General features: G+C 37.2%; 2 protein-coding genes across 3 annotated transcripts in view; both read left to right on the forward strand.

Annotated features, from left to right (window-relative positions):
• HNF4G (hepatocyte nuclear factor 4 gamma) overlaps positions 1-6,888 on the forward strand; it is a 127,299-nt gene extending 120,411 nt beyond the window's left edge. For both annotated transcript variants that reach the window (XM_043880431.1, XM_043880429.1), the window contains one exon: positions 4,334-6,888. In XM_043880431.1, coding sequence (XP_043736366.1) covers positions 4,334-4,455 — 122 coding nt within the window. In that variant the 3' untranslated portion in view covers positions 4,456-6,888. The remainder of the gene's footprint in view (positions 1-4,333) is intronic.
• A 10,505-nt stretch (positions 6,889-17,393) lies between these two features.
• LOC122679450 (60S ribosomal protein L39-like) lies at positions 17,394-17,737 on the forward strand. The gene has a single exon (XM_043880135.1). It carries the CDS (start codon positions 17,411-17,413, stop codon positions 17,564-17,566), a length of 156 nt encoding a protein of 51 aa, XP_043736070.1. The 5' UTR covers positions 17,394-17,410; the 3' UTR covers positions 17,567-17,737.
• The last annotated feature ends 7,300 nt before the right edge of the window (positions 17,738-25,037 follow it).

Below are 25,037 nucleotides of genomic sequence, written 5' to 3' on the forward strand. Positions count from 1 at the left end.
TTTGTAAAAAAAATATGGAGTAGTTTGGACAGTGCTTGCCATGTTCTTTTTCAAGGACTTAGAAGAGGAAGTAAGCATGTGCGATGAAATTTACTCTTTTGGAAGTTTGGATTGATTTCCAGTATTTTATCCTTTGTATTTTCAATGTCATGAAATATCTCTCAGAAACCATTTGATAGGAAGTTTTTTGTCAGTTTCACTTCCTCTGGGACCTCTCCATCCTTTCAAAGAATTGGGCTCCTCATTAATGTTGACAAGTTTTCCTTCAGCTTAAGCTCTTGGTTGTATTTTAAGGGACTCAAACAATGACAATGTGAACATTTCCATGGTCAGTGCTTTCTTCTATTAACTATATTTGTGTTTGATTTGAATTTCACTTCCAGCATTATCATTTTTTGTTTCTTTACCGCCCACTCTCCCCTTCCAGCCAATTCTCTTTCAGTTGTCCATGTTTGCAAAATGCCATGTGAATTTATCACTGGGAGGGAGACAGGAGGCAACACAACTACACACTTTGTTGTCAGTGTGTGAACTGAAGGAAATATGTTCATTGACCAATCACAATCATGAACAGACTGAAGGATGTGGTGTGATTGGTTACTGATCAAAATGCACACCTATTATTTAGGTAATTATTTGTAGACCAAAAAAGTTAGCTGTGAAGTTTGTAAAGTTTGCAATACAGTCAAGTTTGTGAGTTTATGCAACACTCACCGTTAATTTGAGTTAACATACTAACTGAAATGTGAACCAGGTTTTTGAAAGACTGGTGCTATTTAACTAAGCAGTGATGAGTGGAATTCATGTGTATCATAACTGGGCAAAGTGTGGGTTGTTTAGGTTTCCTTTAGTTCTATGGAACAAAAATGATTATATATATATATATATATATATACATACTAGGGATTGATAGTAGATAATCTGATATTGTTGCAGATTTAACATGTTATATTTTTATAAGTCAACTCAGAGATTTAAAAAATCTTGACTAGACAAAATATCAAGAATTAATTGCTCCTGAATTTATACTAATTTAATTCCAAATTGAGTTTTGATCTACTGCCTCTAAACACTAAACCAGCTATGTCACTGAGATTCCTTAAGTTATTGTGATATCATTGTGCATACCTGTATTGCCTGCTGAATCTATGATAGCCCTTGATAACTAGCTGCAGTGTTGTTTTATCCCAAAGTTCAGTGCAACGTGACCACAATTCAGTGAGTACCATCTAACTGCTCCCTAGTGGTACGGAGAGTAGAAACCACAAAAATGCCTGTTATCACTGCTATCCTTCAGATGCAGTAGATATCTGTGTAAATAGTGTCTGTAACACAAAGTTCTTTGAGTGTATGACAGAAGCAGAAATGAAATTGTTAGAAAAAATACAAATGTACAATATAGTACCTTTAATCTGTGGGTCCCCATTAATTTAAAGACATTAATTTGGGACCATTCTTTCTTTCCTTGAAGTACAGTTGATTTACAGTAGTATTTTGGTTTCAGATATACAACATAGTGATTCAATATTTTTAGAGGTTTATTTCATTTAAAGTTATTATAAAATATCGCTTATATTCCCTGTATTGTAAATTACATCCTATATCTTATTTATTTTCTACCATATAGTTTATGCCTCTCATTCTCCTTCCCATGGCTTCCTCTCCCTCTCCCCCACTTCTCACTGGTAGCAACTGGTTTGTTCTCTGTTTCCATGAGTCTGTCTCTGCTTTGTTATATTTATTGTTTTATTATTTGAATTTAACATATAAGTGAAAATATACAGTATTTGTCTCCCTGTTTAACTTATTTCACTAAGGGTAATATCCTGCAAGTCCAGCCATGTTATTGCGAGTGGCAAAATTTCATTCATGGCTGAGTAATATTCATGTGTGTGTGTGTGTGTGTGTGGGTGCGCGTGCACACGTGTTACATCTTCTTTATCCATTCATCTGTTGATGGACACTTGTGTGGCTTCCACATCTTAGCTATTGTAAATAAAGCTGCTATGAACATTGAGGTGCATGTATCTCTCCAAATTAGTGTTTTTGTTTTCTTCAAATATATACTCAGAAATGGAATTGCTGGATACTGTGGTAGTTCTAGTTTTCATTTGTTGAGGAACTTCCATTATGGGACTATCTTGCAAAGCACATATTACCATTTTCATTTAATTAACAGTGAAGAACAGAGAGAGGCAAACCCAATGCCATACCAAAGAGTCTATGACGTTGTCTCTCTTAGAGATCAGTTATTCATAAACTTGGAAAATAAAACTCATTAACAACACATTGAACGTTGTAGGTAACAACTAGCAAGAAAGTTTAACAATTTTGCTGGTGGTTAAATCCTTTACTTTTTAAATGCTAGTTTTCTAGTATTTTTAAAGCATACTTGCTGACCCTAATCTTTTTAGAATCACATCATCACACTTTTCATTTTTATTTTCCCTGTTTCAGCATACTATTTAAGAGATTCATTTGTAAAGGAAAACTTTGTTTTGCTTATGGTCATTTGAAACAGTTTGTATTTGACACAAAGCATTAAACACAAGCACACATAAAAATTAAAGTTTATGCATATTTTCTTGGTCTTTTACAGCAGGCTACTGCAGTATTAGATCCATCCTAAATATCCAGAAATAATTTTTAAGGCAAATTTGGTAATTCTTTTGTCACTTGAATTTTATCTAAAAATATTGTTTTTAAGTCATTGCTAATTCCCACATAATAATATAAAGCTAATATATTAAAGAAAACTAGGCAAAAAGGGGCTGTTCTTTTTTGTATTTTTGAAAACTATTCCAGAAAAAAAATCGATAAAGTCTGCAATGTCTCAGTCTGATCATCAAACATTTTCTGTTTATTCTGTTAAATATATGGGATAATAATAAATGTGAATACTAAAATATTTCAAGTTTTAAAAATTGTAGAATGGCTCCTGGATTATTTTGTAATATGGTTAAAATTTGCCAATAGAAATACTATCATAGACAATGAAGTATTCAAACTATAACTCATTTTTTTTAATTACTCAGTGCTCTTTGCATTGATGGGTAAGGACAGCCAAGCATCATTGTAACAGAATAATTTTGAAGTGACGAAGTCAGTATTTTTCAGATGCTTTTAACTACAACAAGAGCTTCCCTGGTGGCTCAGTAGTAAAGAACCCGCCTGGGTCAGGAAGATCCCCTGGAGAAGGAAATGGCAACCCACCCCTGTGTGCTTGCCTGGGAAATGCCTTGAAAAGAAGAGCCTGGCAGCCTATAGTCCATGAAGGGTCTCACAGGAGTCAGACATGACTCACTGACTAAACAACAACAACAACAACAACATAGATTTCAAAGCACTTGAAGAGTTACCTTACCTTATTATTATTTTTTTTAATGTCATCTAATGTTTGAGTTGGCTTTTCTAGTGGCTCAAACAGTAAAAAATCTGCCTGCCAGTGCAGGAGACATAGTTCAATCCCTGGGTTGGGAAGATCCCCTGGAGAAGGAAATGGCAACCCACTCTAGTATCCTTGCCTGGAGAATCCCATGGACAGAGGAACTTGGTGAGCTATATAGTCCATGGGGTCATGAAAGAGTCGGACACCCATAAGCGGCTAAACAACAGCAACGTTTGAGTTAGTGAAATCTAAACCAAATATCGGAGAAGGCAATGGCACCCCACTCCAGTACTCTTGCCTGGAAAATCCCATGGACAGAGGAGCCTGGTAGGCTGTGGTCCATGGGGTTGCTAAGAGTCGGACACGACTGAGTGACTTCACTTTCACTTTTCACTTTCCTGCATTGGAGAAGGAAATGGCAACCCACTCCAGTGTTCTTGCCTGGAGAATCCCAGGGATGGGGGAGCCTGGTGGGCTGATGTCTGTGGGATCGCACAGAGTCGGACACGACTGAAGTGACTTAGCAGCAGCAGCAGCAGCAAACCAAATATGTTTTCTTTTATGTGCTTTTTTGATTGTGAATATTATAAAATTTATATTCTGAGACTTGGAAAAAAATTAGTTTTCTGTTAATTCTTTTCATTAAGATTTTTTTCTGCTGAGTTTCTGAGAGAATCAAATGCCCATAAATGCTATTATATAAAAGCAGATGATATCTTAAAGTGACTGTCAACATTTTAAAGTATGATTTAGTTTAATGCTAATAGGGGAGTGCATCTCCAGTAGTATGTCAATGACCTGATTATGTATTATAATCACTACTTTATATATAATCTTTTAAAAACATATACAAAATAAAGTAATGCATATTGGTGTCATGCAAAACTTAATGAGATGGGCCAGGTGACTGCCAGCATCACATACAATTCTCTGTTTCTTTTTTAGCAACTCCTGAAACTCCACTTCCTTCCCCACCTCAAGGCTCTGGACAAGAACCATACAAAATAGCTGCAAATCAAGCTTCAGTCATTTCACACCAGTCTCTTTCCAAACAAAAGCAATTGTGAGAGTATGTTTACTTCTGAACGGCACTGCATAAATGTGAAAAGTTGTTGTTCTTAAAATATCTCAGGATAGCACTTTTGGCAGACTCTTAGCCAAGGCTTCTTCATGGTGCTGTTATAAAGACGGTATCCTGTTTTCTTGTTTATATGTTCATTTTGTTTGTTGTTGCTATTGTTTAAAACCTTTAGATGCAACCAATGTCTATCACTGAGTTCCAATGCGTTTGTATAGCATAAACCTGTACTGTGCCTGAACCAGTTGAATCTCATGTACTACTTTCATGTGTTGTCTTATTATTAATTTAAATCTGTAAATAATTGCTTTACGGTGATGTGATGAAGAACTAAGTTTTCTTCGTTGAGAACAGTAGATCAGAAATCCCAGATTAATATTAAATGAGCCAAGTTCTTTTTTTTTAATAAATTTTAAACTTGCAGATTCGAAAATTAAAGCAGTTGCTGTAGAATAGGGTATATTTCTTTGAAGAATCACTTACAAGCATCTTTTTGGCCCATAGTTAAATATGCCTATAAAAGATTAGAAAATTATAAATAGGCATTTCAAAGATGACTGGGTATTCCTTGAAATATGCCTATATTTGAAGATGTATGGTAAAATAAAATGTTAAATTTATCAGTTAGGATACAGGCTAAATTGTTTAAAGAAACCCTTAAAAAGAGGCTCAAGCAAGGCAGGCATTTATTTCCCTCTCAGAAAACAAATCTAGAAGTAGTCATCCTTTGATAGAACTTAGCACATGCCCACATGTGGTTCTCAGGGACACTGGGAGTGTATCTTTAGGCAGAAAGCCTCGTGCCAACAAACCTGTCCATCTCTGGGATTCTGATATCAGGAGACAGATCAGCCATCTGTCACACACATGTTGCCTCGTTTAGCCCTCCTGTAAAAGAGGTATTATTATCTTTTTCTTATAAATTAAGAAACCTTTAGCTTAGAGGATTTAAATAACATAACCAAAGATCATTAAACCTAAAGAGGAGGAGAGCTGCACTCTAGTCCAGGTCTAATGGACTTTAAGGAGAATAAATCTTTGGTATGAAAATGTGAGCTTCTTACTGTGGTTTTTCAGTAAATGCAATTGAGTAAATGCAATGTTGTGAGTAAATGCAAATGGATATTATTCATTGTGTTACCTGTTAACACATATTTACATATAAATGAGTGTAAATTTGTTGCAACATGAATAAGAAACTACTTTTGTACCTTAAATGAGTCTTCTAACTTTAATGAATCTTCTTCCTAAAATAAAAAGATTTGAAAAACTTTCGAACAAAGAAAATAAAATGTATAGCAGGTAGATCATGATGAAAGCACAGACAAATTAAATCACTGACACCATATTTTCAAAAATCCAGTGGACTGAGGAATATAGTTCTTTGGAGCCCCAAATTTGATATTATCTAAAGCTGGAGCTTATTTTAAAACAATTGACAGTCTGCCTCAAGAAACAGTGATGTCTCTCTTTCTCTCTCTCTATCAAATAAATACACACACACTGTATTTGCTGGAGCAGCGAAAAACTGGTTTAGTAATTATTAATGATATAAAAAGGGTTCCCCAAGCTCCAAGAGACTGAATTAAATGATTTTTACAGAACTTTTCAAAATTTCTAAGATTATGATTTCATAACCCCCACTTGCCCTACAAATAAAAAGCTTTTGTTAACTGTAACTTCTTAACTCTTAAAATGGAAAAATGATTACTTAGAAGCTAGCATTGATTTAATAGAATCAATAAAATCCCTTTAACAGCTGGTACCTGGAAACTGTAAAATATATCTTTGAGAGAGAGTGAGAACAGAAAAAAAACTTTAACTCATTTTTGAAAAGATTTATGCTAGTGTCTGTAGTTCACAAATAAGAATGCTTTTGATTTTTTAAGATGGAAATACATCTTGTAGTTTTCTGTTGTGCTCTTAGAAGATACTAAAAAAAAAAAAAAACCTTTAAAATATAAAACATATAATTCATTTTTAGTGTCCCTTCTAACTTATCTGCATCTATTTACTAAAACAGTCATGTTTTAGAAATTATTGCTAGCAAATTTGTTTTAATAACCATGGTCAGGGAATGTGTAATATAATATTTTTGTATACTTAACTGCCAAAAATGCTGGACAAAAACGAACTGAAGTTTTCAGCATATCTTAAAATATTGATACGGGAAGTTATTGCTTTTATATAACACAAAAACACTTATATAACACTTTTTTCAGGTAGTAAAAAAGAATAATTTATTGTGAAATAATGATTCATTTTATAAATGTAAAATTATTTTTATAAATTTCTTTGTTTAAAATCAAAAATTGCTAGATTTTTTATTGATAAATTATAATGAGATTAAAATATTTCTAAGCTGTGATACCATGTTGTTTCACTGAACTTTCTAAATAAAAATTGAGGAAAAAAACATAAAGTACTGTGGTCCTTCATTATTGTTCAAAAATGATTTCATAATTTGAGAGATACTGATAATGTCTTTTATATGGTCACTTAATTAAATTTACATAGAGTTTGTTTGCAAATACTGGTCTTTGGAGTCTAGAGCAAAAGTGACTAGCACATCTTCAAATAATCAGAGACACTGATCGAAGGGAGAGCCTCTCATGTGCACTTTCGTTACATAGTTTTGCTTGAACCTTTTGTCACAATAATTAAAATAGATGCCTAGATTGAATTAAACACTGTACACATAAATTTGTGTGATTAAAACAAGATTTGATACTACTACACTACCTAAAGTTGGCTTCCCTTGTGGCTCAGTCTGCAAAGAATCTGCCTGCCAATGCAGGAGACCCAGCTTCCATCCCTGGGTTGGAGGGATCCCCTAGAGGATTGGCAGCCCACTCCAGTATTCTTGCCTGGAGAATCCCATGGACAGAGGAGCCTGGTGGGCTACAGTCCATGGGGTCACAAAGAGTCGGACATGACTGATATAACACTTTCACTTTTCATAGTTAAATTTGGCATGTAAAATTTTAACCTAAATGTTTTAATTGCTGGTATCCGTTATTCATATTTAAGGCTTTTTTGGTAACATTTCTTATATTACCAAGAGCAGTGATTTTATTTTATTTTTTCACCTGGCTTCTTTTTTTTTTTTAAACCAGAAGAGTTGTACTGGGGCTCGTGCCCCATCCTGCTGATACAGATCCTGAATGGAATCATCAGGAATTGCAAAGTACAGGTGTCAAAATCAAAGTAAGGCCATGGAATTTTGAGAGTACCCTCCAATTACTGAGAACCTTTGTTGCCCTCAAATGGTCTCCTGCATTTCTATATGTATAAGGGCTTCTTATTGATGTCCCCCTGGGTCCAGACTCAGTCCTGTTCCTCCAAAAAGGTCCAGTTATGTTGCTGCATAGTAGCAAGGGTTTGTCTTCATGCCCCCCTAGAATTCCAGACCCCCATTACTTCAGGTGAGCTTGAAACTGTTTTAAGTGAACTATGGCTGCAAATTTTTTCAGTTTTATATCTAAGGGAGCATTCAATGGAGTGATTAAAGTCTGGACTTTTTATCCTTGTGATGAAGGGAAACAAGGAGCCCAGCTGTCAGGAATGGCATCAGTTCTCCTATGAACAAAATGCTGGGATGTGGACTTGTTGCAGGAAGGGGGACCACTTCCAGGGCCTGAAACTGGGCTCTTGGCTAACACTTCGGAATGAATTGTCTGAGGAAACACATGTGCTGACAAAGCAAGAGATTTTATTGGGAAAGGGCACCCGGGTGGAGAGCAGTAGGATGAGGGAACCCAGGAGAACTGCTCTGCCATGGCTGGCAGTCTCTGGTTTTATGATGATGGGATTAGTTTCCAGATTGTCTTTAGCCAATCATTCTGACTCAGAGTCCTTCCTGGTGATGCACACCTCACTCAGCCAAGATGGATGCCGGAGAGAAGGATTCTGGGAGGTGGTCGGACATGTGGTGTCTCCTTAGACCTTTCCTGAATTCTTCTGGTTGGTGGTGGCTTATTAGTTCCGTGTTCCTTACCAGGCTCTCCTGTCATAAAACAACTCATGCAAATGGTTACTGTGGTGCCTGGCCAGGTGGGCGGTTTCAGTCTGTGTGCTTCCCTAACAGACTTTTGGCACATTGTAGAAATAGGAGAGCTATGAATTCTGTAATGATTTTCTTGCCACTGGGTCAGGGAGGCTATCCCACTTTTAAACCTTAGTGCCTCTGAACATGTTTACATCCCCAAAAGCCAGTCCAGCTTTCTTTCAAGGAAAAAGAGGCTATAAACCAATACCTCCACTGAAAGAGAACTAATATTCCTATGATGTCGAACCCTATGAAAAATCTCCTAAAACAAAATTACCGTTTTGATTTTCCACTTGACTCCAAGGGTGGGCTCTGACTGATCTGCTTAGAATTCTACTAGGTTTTATTTTTATTTTCACTCTTATCAGGGTATCATGTACACCATTTAAAACACAAATTATACTGGAGTTGTGTTGAATAATAAGTATACATAACTTTAAGAGTTGGGATTTAAGTTTTTGGGGGGGGCATAATAAGGACTGCAGCTCAGGACACAGCTCCTCAGTCCTGAGAGATTGCTCCAAGGAGGCAGGAGGAAAAGTCAGGCTATACGGAAGTTTAAAACAAAGGGAGCAGACAGTCTGAACATCAAAGATCAGGTATCAAGTTAAGGAATTTAGCATTCAATGTCTGGGAGGATGCAAGCCTTTGGGCTCACTGATTTCATTCCTTTCATATGCCTCAGCTATCTGGGGCCAAATACTGTTTTCTTGTTCACCTTAAAGAGTGGCAGATGGCTGCTTCTTGCATTCCCCCAACTCCTCAGCAATCACCATGGGAGGTGGCAGCATCTGTTGGATCAGTTTTGGGAGCCCTCATTCACATTTGGAGGCCAGAAATCAATGGTGGCTGTGACATTGTTTATTGATATGACAGGAGATAGTTTCTTTTTGCAGGTGTAACAAGAAAACCTGCAGTCCTGCATCCCGTCACACCCCTACTCTCCACTTTCTGCTCTTTAGTAACTATATTCAAATATTGCAGCTGTTTAGATGATATTTTCCAAGGATTGAAAACATATTTTTTATCACATTTTGCATTTTTTTTTCATTTTTAGAGCTTATTTGTATACAACCACTCCATCCCCACCACATTCTCTCAATTTCTTAATAAATCAATATTTTTTACATAGTAGTTACTATTTAAATAATTTTTCAAACCACCATTTAAAATATGAAATAGGTAAATTTTGTACTCTGAAGAATAGAAGAAATACAGTCTAATCCTACAGAGAAAGTGAGAAGTGAAAGAATAGTCCGCACTCCATATCACAGAAAGAATGTGGCTTAGAATAAAGAAAACACATGAAGTATATTAATAATAATAATGTTTATCTTATCCCTATACTAGAGTATGATATGGCCTCCTTTATAATTTGGTTATTTGAGATGGTGATTTTAACTTATGTGCCTCCGTTCCCTCCAATCCCTCTGAATTACCCAGAGAAAGACTTCTTGAAAAGAAGAAAAATCTATACAGGTACTGAAACTTTTTTTTTCTTTCCTGGGAAATGTGGGGCAGATGACATCAGAGTAAAGGAAATGCACACTAGTCTATGATTCAGCACAGGCTTAATGGTGTTTCTGGGAAAGAAAGAAAGAAACCAATACGAAATTCTGCAAATAGAGACTACAAAATCTTCAATGATGCAAAAGGAGAGACTGAGACCAAGGAAGAGCATGCAGCAGTCAATGAAGGTCAAGTCAAAGAACAGCAGAGACCATGGCAAGTGATCCAGGGTAGAGGGCTCCTGGTGAGATGCATCTGATCTCCATGAGGTAGACGGGCTGATCAATGGGGGTCTGGGACACAGCAATTTCCAAATGAGAGTAACTGCATTTGGTTACAGGAAGGATGGAGAGAGCCTAACTTCAGAACACTACAATAATCGGGAAGACAGAGAAGCCTTCATTCATGCTCACAATTTAGTCAGAAGTGGAGAAAGAATTCCCAGAGAGGGAATTCTCAAATGAGACAAGACAGCTACACCAGGGTTAGAGTCCTGATGGGGAAAAATGGGACCTGGAAATTGAGATAAGAACTTCTATAGAAAATCTCAAATTCTCTGGAATTCAGTATATAGAAATGGCCTTTTTGTTTTGTTTTGTTTTTATTCAGTTGCTAAGTCGGGTCATGCTCTTTGTGACCCCAAAGACAATAAAGACAGATCTAAAATCCATCTTGACTGAAGTCGAGCTTGACCGACCCCTGTTTGTAATGATCTTAGATAATTTTGCTTCATTATTCAGTGTATTATGTTTACATTGAGAGTTCTGAAAATAAATTACTTGCAAAAAAAAAAAAAAAGTGGGGGTAAGATACTTTCTGATAATAAGGACTTTGCTTGAGGACAAAGGTCTTTTCTCCAGGCAAGACATGTGTCCCTCAGAACATGTCCCCTCCTGCACTCCCGCTGGTTAAACCAATATCTAGGGTTAAGTCACAACACTGCCAGGTCATAGAATTGCTAAGCTTGCTGAGAGAATAAGGGTCTAAATCTCCAACAAAATGAGATAAGACGCCAGCAGTCAGGAGGTTGGTTCTGTTAGAACTAGACTCCAGGGAATAAGATCAAGGAGGGACATAACAAAAAGTTGGGTAAGGGAAATTATATTAACGAAACAATCTACTTGTATACAGAATTTAGCCTTTTGGCAAGAACCCTAAAATCATGGAGGCTGAATGATGGTGCAGAAAAGCACAAGCATTTTAATGAGCATCAAGATTATAATAGCTATAGGGGCTTGACCTGCAAAGAGCTATGGAGATGGTGACTAGACTCAAAGAGGCCACCAGACTCACAAGATGCATAGCCAAAAAAGGTATTTTTCAATCTATGCAGCCACAAAGAACAGAAGGAATGGAGGAAGAAAGGGAGAAAGGGGAACAAAAGAAAGGAGGGAGAGAAAGAAAAGAAAAATGAGATAGAAGAAGAGAGAGAGGAAGGAAGGAAAAAAAAAATGAGCTGAGAGTTGCCAAACAGATTTTTAAAACTGCAGTATCTTGCCACGTTCCCAGACTTGGGTCTATTTTCTAATCCAGCGTCCATGGACTGAAAAAGAATCCCCAAGACAAAAAGGCCCTGTATCTCTATAGCAGGTGTATATTTTAAGGATTCCCTCAGTCCTTTTCCAAACAAACCTATGGCCCTTTACTCAAAGATTCATTGGAGGAAGGAAAATAGATAAGCTTTTTGGAATTGTTGCAAGAGGCTCTTGCTTGACACTGATACATGGAAACCTGAACCATCTTCATAGACCCTGCTTAGAATTTTGGTAGACATAGGGAAGCTAGATAATAAATAGAGCCATGGCCCAGGATCAGCTCACCATGAGAGGAGTAGATTGGTTCAACATAACTCACTGGAATGCTGTTACAGATATTCCCTTCCCTGGATTTCTGGGTTAGTTTAGGCCACAAGAGAAAATCTGTTTGTATGAACTGGGAAAATATAAGTGAAGAAGCAGCCATGTCTGTCTATGCTCAAAAGAAGAGTACAGGCACCAGGTTTGCGGCTTATACATCTGTCACTTAATTACTGGCTGACCTTGTTGGTGTGGAGACATAGCCATTCTCACTCCCCTTAGTTCTGGCTGATTTTGCTGCCATTGTTTCTCTGACTCCCAGGCCTTGAGCAAGGTTAGTTCCTGGAGAAATGACACCAGGCAGGTCATTCACTTGATTGAAGCTGGATTTTTGGAGGCATTGAGTGATCAGTAAGAGTTCTAATCTCCCTAGTGTATTTCAACTCATCTTCACTCACTTTAGTCTGTCCATGTTTTTACCATATTTGTGTCCATATTTCCTTTCCAACTAATATCCTGTTGACTTCAGGCCATAGAACTATTTACAGAAGCAACAGAGTACTAAACCAGCCCTAAAACCATGTAATAGCAAACCCGGAAGATAAATTCATGATTGAATATAACCTATGGTGTTTCTGTTTCTATGATTGAATCTTGACTGATACAGCGAGTCCAAAAGTCAATCTGATAATCATTTCTCTAGTCCCTCAGTAGACTGGACATACTTTGAGATTGTTGGAATCCAACCATCTGTTCCTTGTCCTGATGAATTAAAAACTATCTTAGAGAGGAAAGCCGGGAGTAAGCCTAGGAAAATGTTCCCACTCTGCAGACAACATCAGTAACTAAAAGATTACCTTATTCGAAGCAGGTATGGGAGATGGGGAGAAAGCAAGTATTACCCTTTAAAAACCTATAAAGGGCAAGAATAGTGGTCTTTGTTATATGTCCATTTGATTCATCAGTAATGGATCCTATAAAGACAGTGAAATCCTGGAGAATAAGGGATTCTTATCCACCACAAATTTCAGTGAAATAACTGCCTCGGTAACAGTGGATTAACATGGCTACAGGTTTGAGGTATGTGGCTACTGATCTAATGAATGCATTCTTTTTCATTCTTGTCCAAAAGAAGACTCAGGCATGAGAGGAGGTGATGTACGTGCTCAGTCACAGTTGATCTTTGTGACTTCATGGACTGTAGGCTCCTCTGTCCCAAGGAATTTTTCAGGCAAGAATACTGGAATGGGTTGCCATTTCCTACTCCAGGAGATCTTCCTGACCCAGGGATGGAACCCACATCTCTTGCGTCTCCTGCTTCGGCAGGTGGATCTTTACTGCTGTGCCATCTGGGAAGCCTGGGAGAAGGTGGTGCTATGATCCACTGGTCTGTGGGTCTGCCCAGCTGCCTGGCTCTGCCCTGCCCCCCCGGGTGGCTTGGCTTCATGGCTGCCAGAATGGGAAGCAATTTCCTATCATCTGGAACAGACAGAGCTCTACACTGAAAGAGTTGATCCAAGCCTCTGTTGACTTTACTGCCTTTTGCCATAATATTGTCTGAAGATATCTAGATCAGCATCACTTCTTGTCAAGCATCATACTGATTCCTATTCAGTCAGAAGCAATTGTCTTCTGAAATGTCATTTCAAGAAATGACTCCTTGAAAGCCCATAAGAGGAACTAGCTTGGCGATACTAAATTTTGAAGATAGATTCCTTCAGGACACATTATATATTCTAACTTTGCCCCCAAAGGTAAAATAATTAGATCTGGAAATCAAATGGTGGAAAAAATGGTCCTATTTACTGTCATTTATAGCCCACTTAGGTAGTTTGTGCTCTTTGTCCCCACAACTCTAGGCCCTCAGTGATTAGAAGTATTGGTTCTAAAAATGTAACTCTGAAGAAGACTTCAAATATTTTCCATTTTATATGGAAAGAGACCAGGATATATAAAACAAGAATCACTATCCTGATAGGGGTGAAAAGTGAAAGTGTTAGTCGCTCAGTCATTTCTGACTTTTTGCAACCCCATGGACTTTAGCCCACCAAGCTCCTCTGTCCATGGGTTCTCCAGGCAAGAACTGGAGTGGGTTGCCATTCCCTTCTCCAGGGGTTCTTCCTGACTCAGGGATCAAACCCCGGGTCTCCTGCACAGCAGACAGATTCTTTGCCATCTGAGCCGCTAGAGAAACCCAACAGGGTAGTTGCCCCTAATTATCAGGGGGAGGTAGAGCTGCTGCTCCATAGTGCGGCCAGAGAGCAGGGGATCTGTTGGCCATCTCTTAGTACTCTGTTGCCCAATTGTGAAGACAAGTGGATAAGAGCATCAGCTAACACCTAAGAAGAGCTTGGTAACTAAAGGCTCAGATCCCTGAGATGAAGATCTGGACCATGCCAAAATGCAAGCTGCTGTTAACTTTTTCCACCTGATGAGGGTTTCAGTATCTGCAAAACAGCTTAAAGTTATTATTACGTATATCACTTGAGGGGGAACCAGGACCTTGCCCCAAGGCTGAGCTATTATTTTTTTTTGTTTTTGTTTTTGACTATTTCCCCTCCTCTCCCTAATTAGCAACTATTTGAATGCACCCTCTGGAACTCCCGTACAAGGGGGCTGAATGAAGCCTGTTTCCTATAATCAAGAAATAGGGGACTCAAAAGGCTTTAGTGCCCAGGAACCCCACAGGGTTCTGCTCAGTATCATTATCAAGTCAATTCCATTTACCTTTCTTTAAAAATTGTTTAATATTTACATTTAATGTCTATTTTTATTTATTTGGCTATGCTGGGTCCTGGCATGTAGGATCTTTAGTTGCAACATGTGAACTCCCAGTTGTGGCATGTGTGATCTAGTTCCCTGTCCAGGGACCAAACTCGGGCCCCTGCCTTGGGAGAGTAGAGTCTTAGCCACTGGACTGCCAGGAAAATCCCTTGTCTTTCTTTCTTAATTTTCTCCCAGAAAAGGGGATCCTTAAAGCCTTTCCTAATAAACACCAGACATGCTAATTTCAGAGTCTGATTCCTAGTGTTAGGTAGTTAGAATAGGAAAAAGGAGTCCAAAATGGTGGTGGCTGAAAGGGAAAAACCCATGAAGATGGAACAAAAGAAGATCTGAGGGCTGGCATGAGAAATTCAGGTAAAACAAACAGCCTTCCTGGCTAGCCCAATTTACACAGGGCAGGCTCAGGGGAAGGAGACAAAATATATAAAAAGAGGAGCCAAGATTGAGCCTCTCCTTTGGGATCAGCCCACCCTTGTACCTCGAGAGTGTACTATCCTTTGCTTGTCGAATAAAACTGAGCTGTAACTGAACTGTAACACTGGTCTGCCATTTCAAATCTTTGCTGTGGCAAGAAAGAACCAAGGAAATTACACACTCTCCCAACACTAGGGAATCTCACTTGAAACAACATATAGAATTAATTTGTATTTATATACTATCGTTGTTGTTCAGTTGCTAAGTTATGGATGACTCTTTTGTGACCCCATAGACTGTAGTACACCAGGCTCCTCTATCCATGTATTTCCCAGGCAAGAATACTGGAGTTGGTTGCCATTCCTTCTCCGGGGGTTCCTTCTGATCCAGGTATTAAACCTGCATCTCTTGCATCAGCAGGTAGATTTTTTACTGCTGAGCCACCAGGAAAGACATATACTATCGTAGGCAACTACAAAATAAAATTAATTAACCATCAGTTCAGTTGCTCAGTCATGTCCAACTCTTTGTGACTCCATGGACTGCAGCATGCCAGGCTTCTCTGTCCATCACCAACTCCCGGAGCTTGTTCAAACTCACGTCCATCAATTCGGCGATGCCATCCAACCATTTCATCTGCTGTCATCCCCTTTTCCCCCTGCCTTCAACCTTTCCCATCATCAGGGTCTTTTCCAATGTAATTTTCCAAAAGTAATTTCCAGGAAATTTTTCCAAAGGTAATTTCCAATTAATCATAGGAATTAAATATTATCATAAAAATAAAATTTGTAAAAAGTCAGGTTTCTAAAAATATTGTATAAATTATAATATCACCAGAAATCAAATTTATAAAATAATCTAATGAAAAATATTTGCACTGAAACACTGAATACTATGAAATATTTCTGAGAGTTTATTTTAAAAAACTGAAGCAAAATTATGATCTAATGGAAATATTAGATATTTGTTTTAAGTATATTTTAACATTGACATATTCCTTCTCCCCGGAGCTTCCCAGGTGGCACTAGTGTTAAAGAGCCCACTTGCCAATGTAGGAGATATAAGAGACCAGGGTTCCAACCCTGGGTTGGGAATATCCCTGGAAGATGGCATGGCAACCTACTCCAGTATTCTTGCCTAGAAAATCCCATGGACAGAGGAGCCTGATGGGCTAGCATTCACAGGTTTGCAAAGAGTCAGACATGACTGAAGCAGCTTAGCACATCACAGCGTATCCCTTCCCTTCATTTCTTAAAACACATTTTGGAGGAATTAAATTTTCAAATATCCTTTTGAAAAACATGAGATTCTTACCAGGCTATTTATGATGAATCATCTTAATAATTCTATTAAGAGCTTAGATGAATAATCCATTTTTCTAACAAGTTAAATAACGTTTAGTTTATAGTCCTCCTTGAAAAAGTGATCCACATGATCTTGTATTGACCATAACTTGAATACGTACAGAAATTTTTAAACATATTGCATATTACTACTTTTATTCAGGTAAAGAATTGCAGTAGAGAGTTACACAGACTACTCAAGGACTTACTGACCAACATTTTATCAACATGACTACAAACATTATAATTATTGAACTCTGAAAAAAATCCAACAAATACCTGTATATGTAGTATCAGAGAACTTTTTGAATTTATAAACAATAATTTAAAGGGAATATACAATATCTACTTAGATACATATTTTTATCATGCTTAGTCATGTCTGACTCTGTGCATCCTCATGGACAGTTGCCCATCAGACTCCTTGGTCCATGGAATTTTCCTGGCAAGAAAATACCAGAGCAGGTTGCCTAGCTTCCTCCTCTAGGTGATCTTCCCAACCCAGGGATCAAACCCACATCTCTAGCATTTCCTGCATTGGCAGGTGGATTCTTTACCACTAGTGCTACCTGGGAAGCCATAATATATTATGGCTTATCTAATATTTTTATTATTAGATAAGAAATGCCTGGTTGGAAAGGGAATGGTAACTTGCAAGGAAGTGGTTAATTCTTTGCCAGGAAGTGATCGTGCATCTGAACCAGATATCTAGAATGACCCCAAGGACATAACCCAGAAATTCAAGTTTTATGTGGCAATACTTAAGATCTAGACAGCCTGAGTGATAGTCTGTGCTCCTGCTCCTCTATATGCTATAAATAATTACCCAGGTGCAATTGCAAGAGTGCTGTAAATGAGAATCCCTCTAGTTGCTACAGGTTGAGAATTTTCTGTACTTAGAGAAGGCTCAAAGTGCTAGTCACACATGGATTTTGAGATCTGGTCAAGTATTCACAGCAATTCATTCGGGGCCAAGACTGTCTCCTAACTTCCAGGAGGATTCAGATAAAATCAGACACAAAAAAGTCTTCCTGGAGTTCTGTCCGCACCATGTCTTCTCACAAGACTTTCAGGATCAAGCGATTCCTGGCCAAGAAGCAAAAGCAGAATCGTCCCATTCCTCAATGGATTCGAATGAAAACTGGCAATAAAATTAGGTACAACTCCAAGAGAGGACATTGGAGAAGAACCAAGCTGGGTCTATAAGAAGCGTCACATAAAAAGTGGCACACATGTTAAGATCACTTATTTAAGCAGCCGTATCACAGTGAGAACATCACTACTGTAATGCTTGGCTCCTGGTGTTTCTTATTTCCTCAAAACTATCAGTCTGAGACCAGTAATAAATATGATACGTTACGTTGGAAAAAAAAAAAAGTCTTCCTTAGAAAAATCTTTGAAAACATACAAAATCATTTCTTCAACTTGTACATTTTAACAGCTTAAAAACAATAAAGCTTTAATAGCAATAAATATTTAAAAATCTATTTACTAAAAGTATATTTCAATGAATGAAATTACAATTATGACATATGAAAATATTTTGGCTTGTTCAAAAATATCTTTTGAAGGAGATAGTCATTTTTTTCTCTTATAATTTAGCACAGAAAGGTGTCCTGATAAATTGTAAAACTGAGCACAAATGTTAGGTTAGAATGAGAAAGGTGTTATATTGGAAGTTTGGATTTGTGTGCCATAATTAACAATAAATAATCATAGCAGTGCCCCTTTTAAACCTCTAATGGTTTCCCATTACTCTTTGAGTAAAAATTCAATTCCATACCATGCTCCACCAAGCCCTATATAATATATACACCCTATCTCTCCAATATAATAATTTCCCATTTAGTCCTCTTTACTCACTATGCTGGACTTGCATCACCATCATCATCATCATTTACTTGAGTGTAAACTATCACTTTTGACCATGCTGTTTTTCCTATTCAGAATACTCTTCACATGGTTATCACATTGTTAACAGTTTATGCTTTAGCTAGTATATCACCTCTTCAGAGAAACTTTACTCTGTTTTTCTAGTTATCTTTTTTCTCATTACCATAATGAGAGCCTTTAAACATATACCTCAACTAGCAATTATTTTACTATTTTTTTTTTTGTTGTTGTTCATTTGCCAACTCTTTCTCCCCCCACCAACCCATTTAGAGTCTAAGCTATTGGGGTAAGAAACCATGTCAAATTCATTATCATTGTAGTCCTAATAGAATAACATAGAATGTAGCTTACTTGAATTAATTAATTAAAACACAGACTTTCAAAATCAGAGACCAACCTGTAGACCCACTTTGCAAAATGTGTAAAAGAGAAGTTATTTAGAAAGAAGGAAAATGATATATGTCAGAAACTCAGATTTCCATAAAGAAGGATGAGCATCAGAGAAGTAATAAATGAAAATAAGTTAAAAGCTTTAATTCTTTTTATTCTTAATTGATATAATAATAGTCTGTTCAAGAAAATACTAACAATGCTGTATTCCATTATTACAGCTAATTGATAAGTTAAATGAATTGAGAGCAATGATATAAGAGACAGAAGGGAGGAATTAAGAATTTTGGAGTCCTACAAAGCACTTGTACTACTTGTGCAATGGTATTAGTATTACTTCAGAGTTGACTTAGATTCATTTTAAATGCATACTGAAAATACTAAGACAATTTCTGAAGAAAGTAAAAAAAGAAAGTATGACTAATATGCTGAGAGAAGATGGAATCATATGAATTGCTCATTAAACCCACAAAATGCAAAAAAGAAGGCAATAGTAGAAATGAAAATAAGGGCAATACCTAGAAAACAATAATGAAGATGCTAGTTATTAATCCAATTATATCAATAGCCATTTTAAATATCAAAGGTCTAAATAAGCCAATTAAAACAGAGAAATCGTCAGAATAGATCAAAGAACAAAACTCAAGTATATGGTGCCTTCAAGAAAACTATGTTAAATATAAAGTCTGACATAGATCAAAAATAAAGGGGTGGAGAAACACATACCATGCTGATGCTGATCCAAATAAAGCAGGAATAGCAGTAGGAATATTAATTTCAGATTATATATACTACAGAGCAAGGGAAATGATGGGGCATAAAAAGAGGCACTGCATGATGAAAATTGAGACAGTTTTCCATGAAAATAAAGCAATCCTTAATGTGTATGTACCTAACAAGAGAGCATCCGTGGAGGAGGGGCACAGCAACCCACTCCAGTATTCTTGCCTGGAGAAGCCCATGGACAGAGGAGCCTGGTGGGCTATAGTCCAAGGGCTTGCAGAGTCGACATGACTGAAGCGACTTAGAAGGCAGAGCGCCAAAACACACATGATAAAGACCTCTAGAGCTGCAAGAGGAAATGAATGAATGTACTGTTACAGTTGGAAACTTTCGATATTCCTCTATCTGATGTGGACAGATCCAGCAGGCAGAAAATCAGTAAGGACATAACTGAACTCAATAGCATCATCGATCAGCTGGACATAATTGATATCTATAGAGCACTTCACCAACAGCAGTAGAATACATATTCTTCTCAAGCTCACATAGAACGTTCACCACGATAGACACGTTGTGAGCCAACACAGTACTGAAGGAAATAGCCAAAGTTGGAGGAATGACACTACCCTACAAGACTTGCCACAAAGCTACAGTAATCCAGGGAGGGAGGGTCATGCTGGTGAAAAAACTGACAGATCAGAAAAAGGATAGAGATCTCAGGAAAAATTCCATGTAAATACAGTCACCTGGTCTTTGACAAAGGAGCCAAAGTAAATACAATGGAGAAAAGACAGTCTTTTCAACAAACGATGCTGGGAAAACAGGGCATCCACATGCAAAAAATATGAATTTATAGACATAGATAGCACACCCTTCACAAAAATCAATTCAAAATGGATCATAGACCTACATGTTAAACTCAAAACTATAAATTTTGAGATGTTAATGTAGGAGAAAGTGAAAGTGAAAGTCGCTCAGTCGTGTCTGACTCTTTGTAACTCCATGGACTATACAGTCCATGGAATTCTCCAGGCCAGAATACTGGAGTGGGTAGCCTTTTTCTTCTCCAGGGTATCTTACCAACCCAGGGATCGAATGTAGGAAAACATCTAGATAAATTTGGATATGTTAATGACTTTTTAAATACAAAAGAAATAGCATAATTCATGAAAGAAATATTTAATAAACTGGATTTAATTGAATTTCTAAACTTCTGTTATGTGAGATACACTGCCAAGAGACTAGAAAGAAAAATTACAAACTAGGAGAAAATATTTGTAAAACATGGTAACAAAAGATTCACCAAGAATATAGACAAAGATTCTTAAAATTCACCCCCCATCAAATCCAACTAAAAATGAGCAAAACTCCAGGAGAGACATCTTACCAAAGAAAGTACGCAAATGACAGATAAGCATATGATGTCTTTTCTTAATGATATATCATTTATATGACATTAGGGAAAGGCGTTTTAAAACAACAATTGGATATCACTATACACCTACTGGAGTAGCCAAAATCTGGCTCACTGACAATACCAAATACTGACAAGAACATAATGTGAAGGGAATGCTCATTCATTGTGGTAAGATATAAATCTGGACAGCCAGTTTTACAGTTTGGCAGTTTCTTACAAAACTAAACATACTCTTACCATATGATCCAGCAATCATGCTCCTGGTATTTATCCAAAGAAGCTGAAAACTTTTGTCCACACAGCAATTTGCACAAAGACATTTACAGCAACTTTATTCAAAATTTCCAAAATTTGGAAGCAACCAAGCTATCTAAGTCCGTGAATGAATAAACTGTGGTGTGCGTGTATGCGTGCATGCTAAGTCGCTTCAGTTGTGTCTGACTCTGCAACCTTATAGGCTGTATCCCATTAGGTTCCTCCATCCATGGGATTCTCCAGGCAAGGATATGGAGTGGGTTGCAATGCCCTCCTCAAGGGGTTCTTCCCAACTTAGAGATTGGACTTGCCTCTCTTGCATCTCCTGCATTGGCCAGCGGTTTCTTTACCACTAGCACCACCTGGGAAGTCCCACAATTTGGTACATCAAAGCGATGGAATATTTTCAGCACTAAGAAGAAATGAGTTATCAAGCCATGAAAGGACATGGAGGAATTTTAAATGCCTATTACCATGTGCAAGAAACCAATCTAAAAAGGCTACATACTGTAGAGTTCTAACTAGATGATATTCTGGAAAAGGCAATACATACTATGGAAATAGTAAAAATATGTGTGGTGCCAGGGGTTGGTAGGAGAAAGGGATGAATTAAGCAAAGCAGGGAGGATTTTGGAGCAGGGAGGATTTTTGGGGCAATGAAACTATTCTGTATGATACTATGATTGTGGATACATTTTATTTCACATTTGTGAAAACCCATAGAAAACACCAAGAGTGATCCCTAATGTAAAATATGAACTTTGGGTGATAACAATGTATCAACACAGGTTCACTAATTGTATCAAACCATTGAACCATTGTAGTGGGAGATGTTGAAAGTGTAGGGTGATTGCTCAGTATGGGGATAAAATTCTAAACTTTCTGTTCCATCTTTCTGTGAATCTAAAATTGCACTAAAAAATAAAGTTGACTTAATCCTGCTTTAAAATACAATAAAATAAAAGCTTTTTAAAAATGTATAACAATGAAGGTGTCCATGATGGAACTATGCAGGTAAAAAGGCAAATAATAATTGATAATTTTCTGCCCATGTGCTTCCAGTAACTCAGTTTAAGACCATAGCAAGGCAATATCTTAATTCCCACTGTACTCCTATCTGTAGTTTGATTTGAGTTCTTCATATATGATGTGTCATCACTGACAAGATAGTTTTGAACAATATCAACTGAAATGGACACAAAAAATCTTGTCCAGTTTCATGGTCTACATCACCAACAGTAATGCTATGACAAAAATATTAATTATAAAAGTTGACTTATTGACATTGTCTTTTAAAATGTTATTTTGTAGGTTTTACCAACAATTACTACTTTTTATTATTTATTTTTATTGGAGTATAGTTGCTTTATAATGTCATCTTAGTTCCTACTGTACAGTAAATTGAATCAGCTCTATGTATATACATGTCTCCTCTTGCTGGATTTCCTTCCCATTTAGGCCACCACATCACAGAGCACTAGTTTCCTGGGCTCTGCAGTAGGTTGTCATTAGTTATTTATTTTATATATAGTAGTAGTGTATATGTCAATCCCATTCTCCCATTTCATCCTAACCTCCCCTTTTTCCCATTGGTGTCCACATATTTGTTCTCTACATCTATGTTTTTATTTCTGCAAATACTACTTTTTAATAAACATCAAAACTTGACATTGTCAACCTCTCCCTCTTTGTCATACCTATTTTATGTAAATACTAAATCTATTATCATTCAATTGCAATTAGTTTTAAAAATATACTTTTGATTGCTTTATTATGGCAAATACACACAAACAGGAAATCTTGTTAGTTCAGATGTGAAAATTTCAGAAACTTCTTAAATAAATCTGATGGAACAGATATTCAAAATCATATTCACATTCTGTGATTCTTTGTTCTTTTATTAACTATAGGGAAAACTACTGTAAAGAATTTAGGAATACTAGTAAATTTAAGTCTAATGTACCGGGAATTTCATTAATAGTTAATTTATTTCTTACTGTCATAGAACTGTATTTCTCAAATGAACATATTACAAAGAAGCATAATGCTCAGAATAATGTATCAGGTCAGCTTCCCTCCATCCTAAGGAAGTTTAATTCCACATAAGCAATGTGCTCATAACACTATTTCAGTGTTGGCAGACAAGGAAGTTGCCACAACAATCTTGGATACACATCCTCAAAACTGTGATGGTACCTAACAAATCACAGTAAAACTGGTGCTCAAGCCTAGAGGGGAAAAAACAAAAACAAAAACAAAACTATAGACTCTGAAACTGGCAGTCTTTCAACTTGGAAATATTTGATACTTTCAACATTAGTGTGAGTTTAACTGAAGGGCAGTGTTAGGAAATAAGGAAATCACAATGGCTTGAAATAACTGCAAATGTTAAACACTATCTAACTGAAAAAGCTAGGGATGTTACAATTCAGAAAGAAAATTTATTCTTAATTCAGTTCAGTTGCTCAGTTGTGTCTGACTCTTTGCAACCCCATGAACCGCAGCACGCCAGGCCTCCCTGTCCATCACTAACTTCCGAGTCCACCCAAATCCATGTCCATTGAGTCTGTGATGCCATCCAGCCATCTCATCCTCTGTCGTCCCCTTCTCCTCCTGCCCTCAATCTTTCCCAGCATCAGGGTCTTTTCCAATGAGTCAGCTCTTCGAATCAGGGGGCCAAAGTATTGGAGTTTTAGCTTCAACATCAGTCCTTCCAGTGAACACCCAGGACTGATCTCTTTTAGGATGGACTGGTTGGATCTCCTTGCTGTCCAAGGGACTCTTGAGTCTTCTCCAACACCACAGTTCAAAAGCATCAATTCTTCGGTGTTCAGCTTTCTTTATAGTCTAACTCTCACATCCATACATGACCACTGGAAAAATCAGAGCCTTGACTAGACGGACCTTTGCTGGCAAAGTAATGTTTCTGCTTTTTAATATGCTGTCTAGGTTGGTCATAACTATCTTTCCAAGGGGTAAGCGTCTTTTAATTTCATGGCTACAGTCACCATCTGCAGTGATTTTGGAGACCAAAAAAATTAATTCTGTCACTGTTTCCACTGTTTCCCCATCTATTTGCCATGAAGTGATGGGACCAGATGCCATGATCTTAGTTTTCTGAATGTTGAGCTTTAAGTCAACTTTTTCATTCTCCTCTTTCACTTTCATCAAGAGGCTCTTTAGTTCTTTGCTTTCTGCCATAAGGGTGATGTCATCTGCATATCTGCATATCTGAGGTTATTGATATTTCTCCTGGAAATCTTGATTCCAGCTTGTGCTTCCTCCAGCCTAGCGTTTCTCATGATGTACTCTGCATGTAAGTTAAATAAGCAGGGTGACAATATACAGCTTGATGTACTCCTTTTCCTATTTGGAACCAGTCTGTTGTTCCATGTCCAATTCTAACTGTTGCTTCCTGACCTGCATACAGGTTTCTCAAGAGGCAGGTCATCTGGTATTCCCATCTCTTTCCGAATTTTCCACAGTTTATTGTGATCCACACAGTCAAAGGCTTTGGCATAGTCAATAAAGCAGAAATAGATGTTTTCTGGAACTCTCTTGCTTTTTCAATGATCCAGTGGATGTTGGCAATTTGATCTCTGGTTCCTCTGCCTTTTCTAAAACCAGCTTGAATATCTGGAAGTTCACAGTTCATGTATATTATTCTTAATAGCATATTCTAAAATATACTATCTGAAGATATTGACCAACAGTAGTTATTTTTTTAGCTAATTAAGAATTTGTTAAATATTATCTTTTTGTTTTTCCAAGACTATTTTTTAAATCTATAATTTTCTTTCTTGTACTATTATCCACTTTCACTTTCAGATGTATATTATAAGCTTTTCACATTTCAGATGTATGTATTATAAGCTTTCACTTTCAGATGTATCTTGTATTTCCATCACTGAATGAAGTACAGAGTCATACACTTGAATCCAACTGACTGTTGAAGTACAGTATAGGTCTTCTGTAGCTCTAGTAAGATGTTTTCAAACT

The sequence above is a fragment of the Cervus elaphus genome, chromosome 21 (assembly GCF_910594005.1).
Source record: "Cervus elaphus chromosome 21, mCerEla1.1, whole genome shotgun sequence".
NCBI lineage: Eukaryota > Metazoa > Chordata > Mammalia > Artiodactyla > Cervidae > Cervus > Cervus elaphus.

What these genes read in the sequence shown, in the direction of transcription:
- LOC122679450 (XM_043880135.1), top strand. Translation starts at nt 17,411, where the DNA reads ATGTCTTCTCACAAGACTTTCAGGATCAAGCGATTCCTGGCCAAGAAG.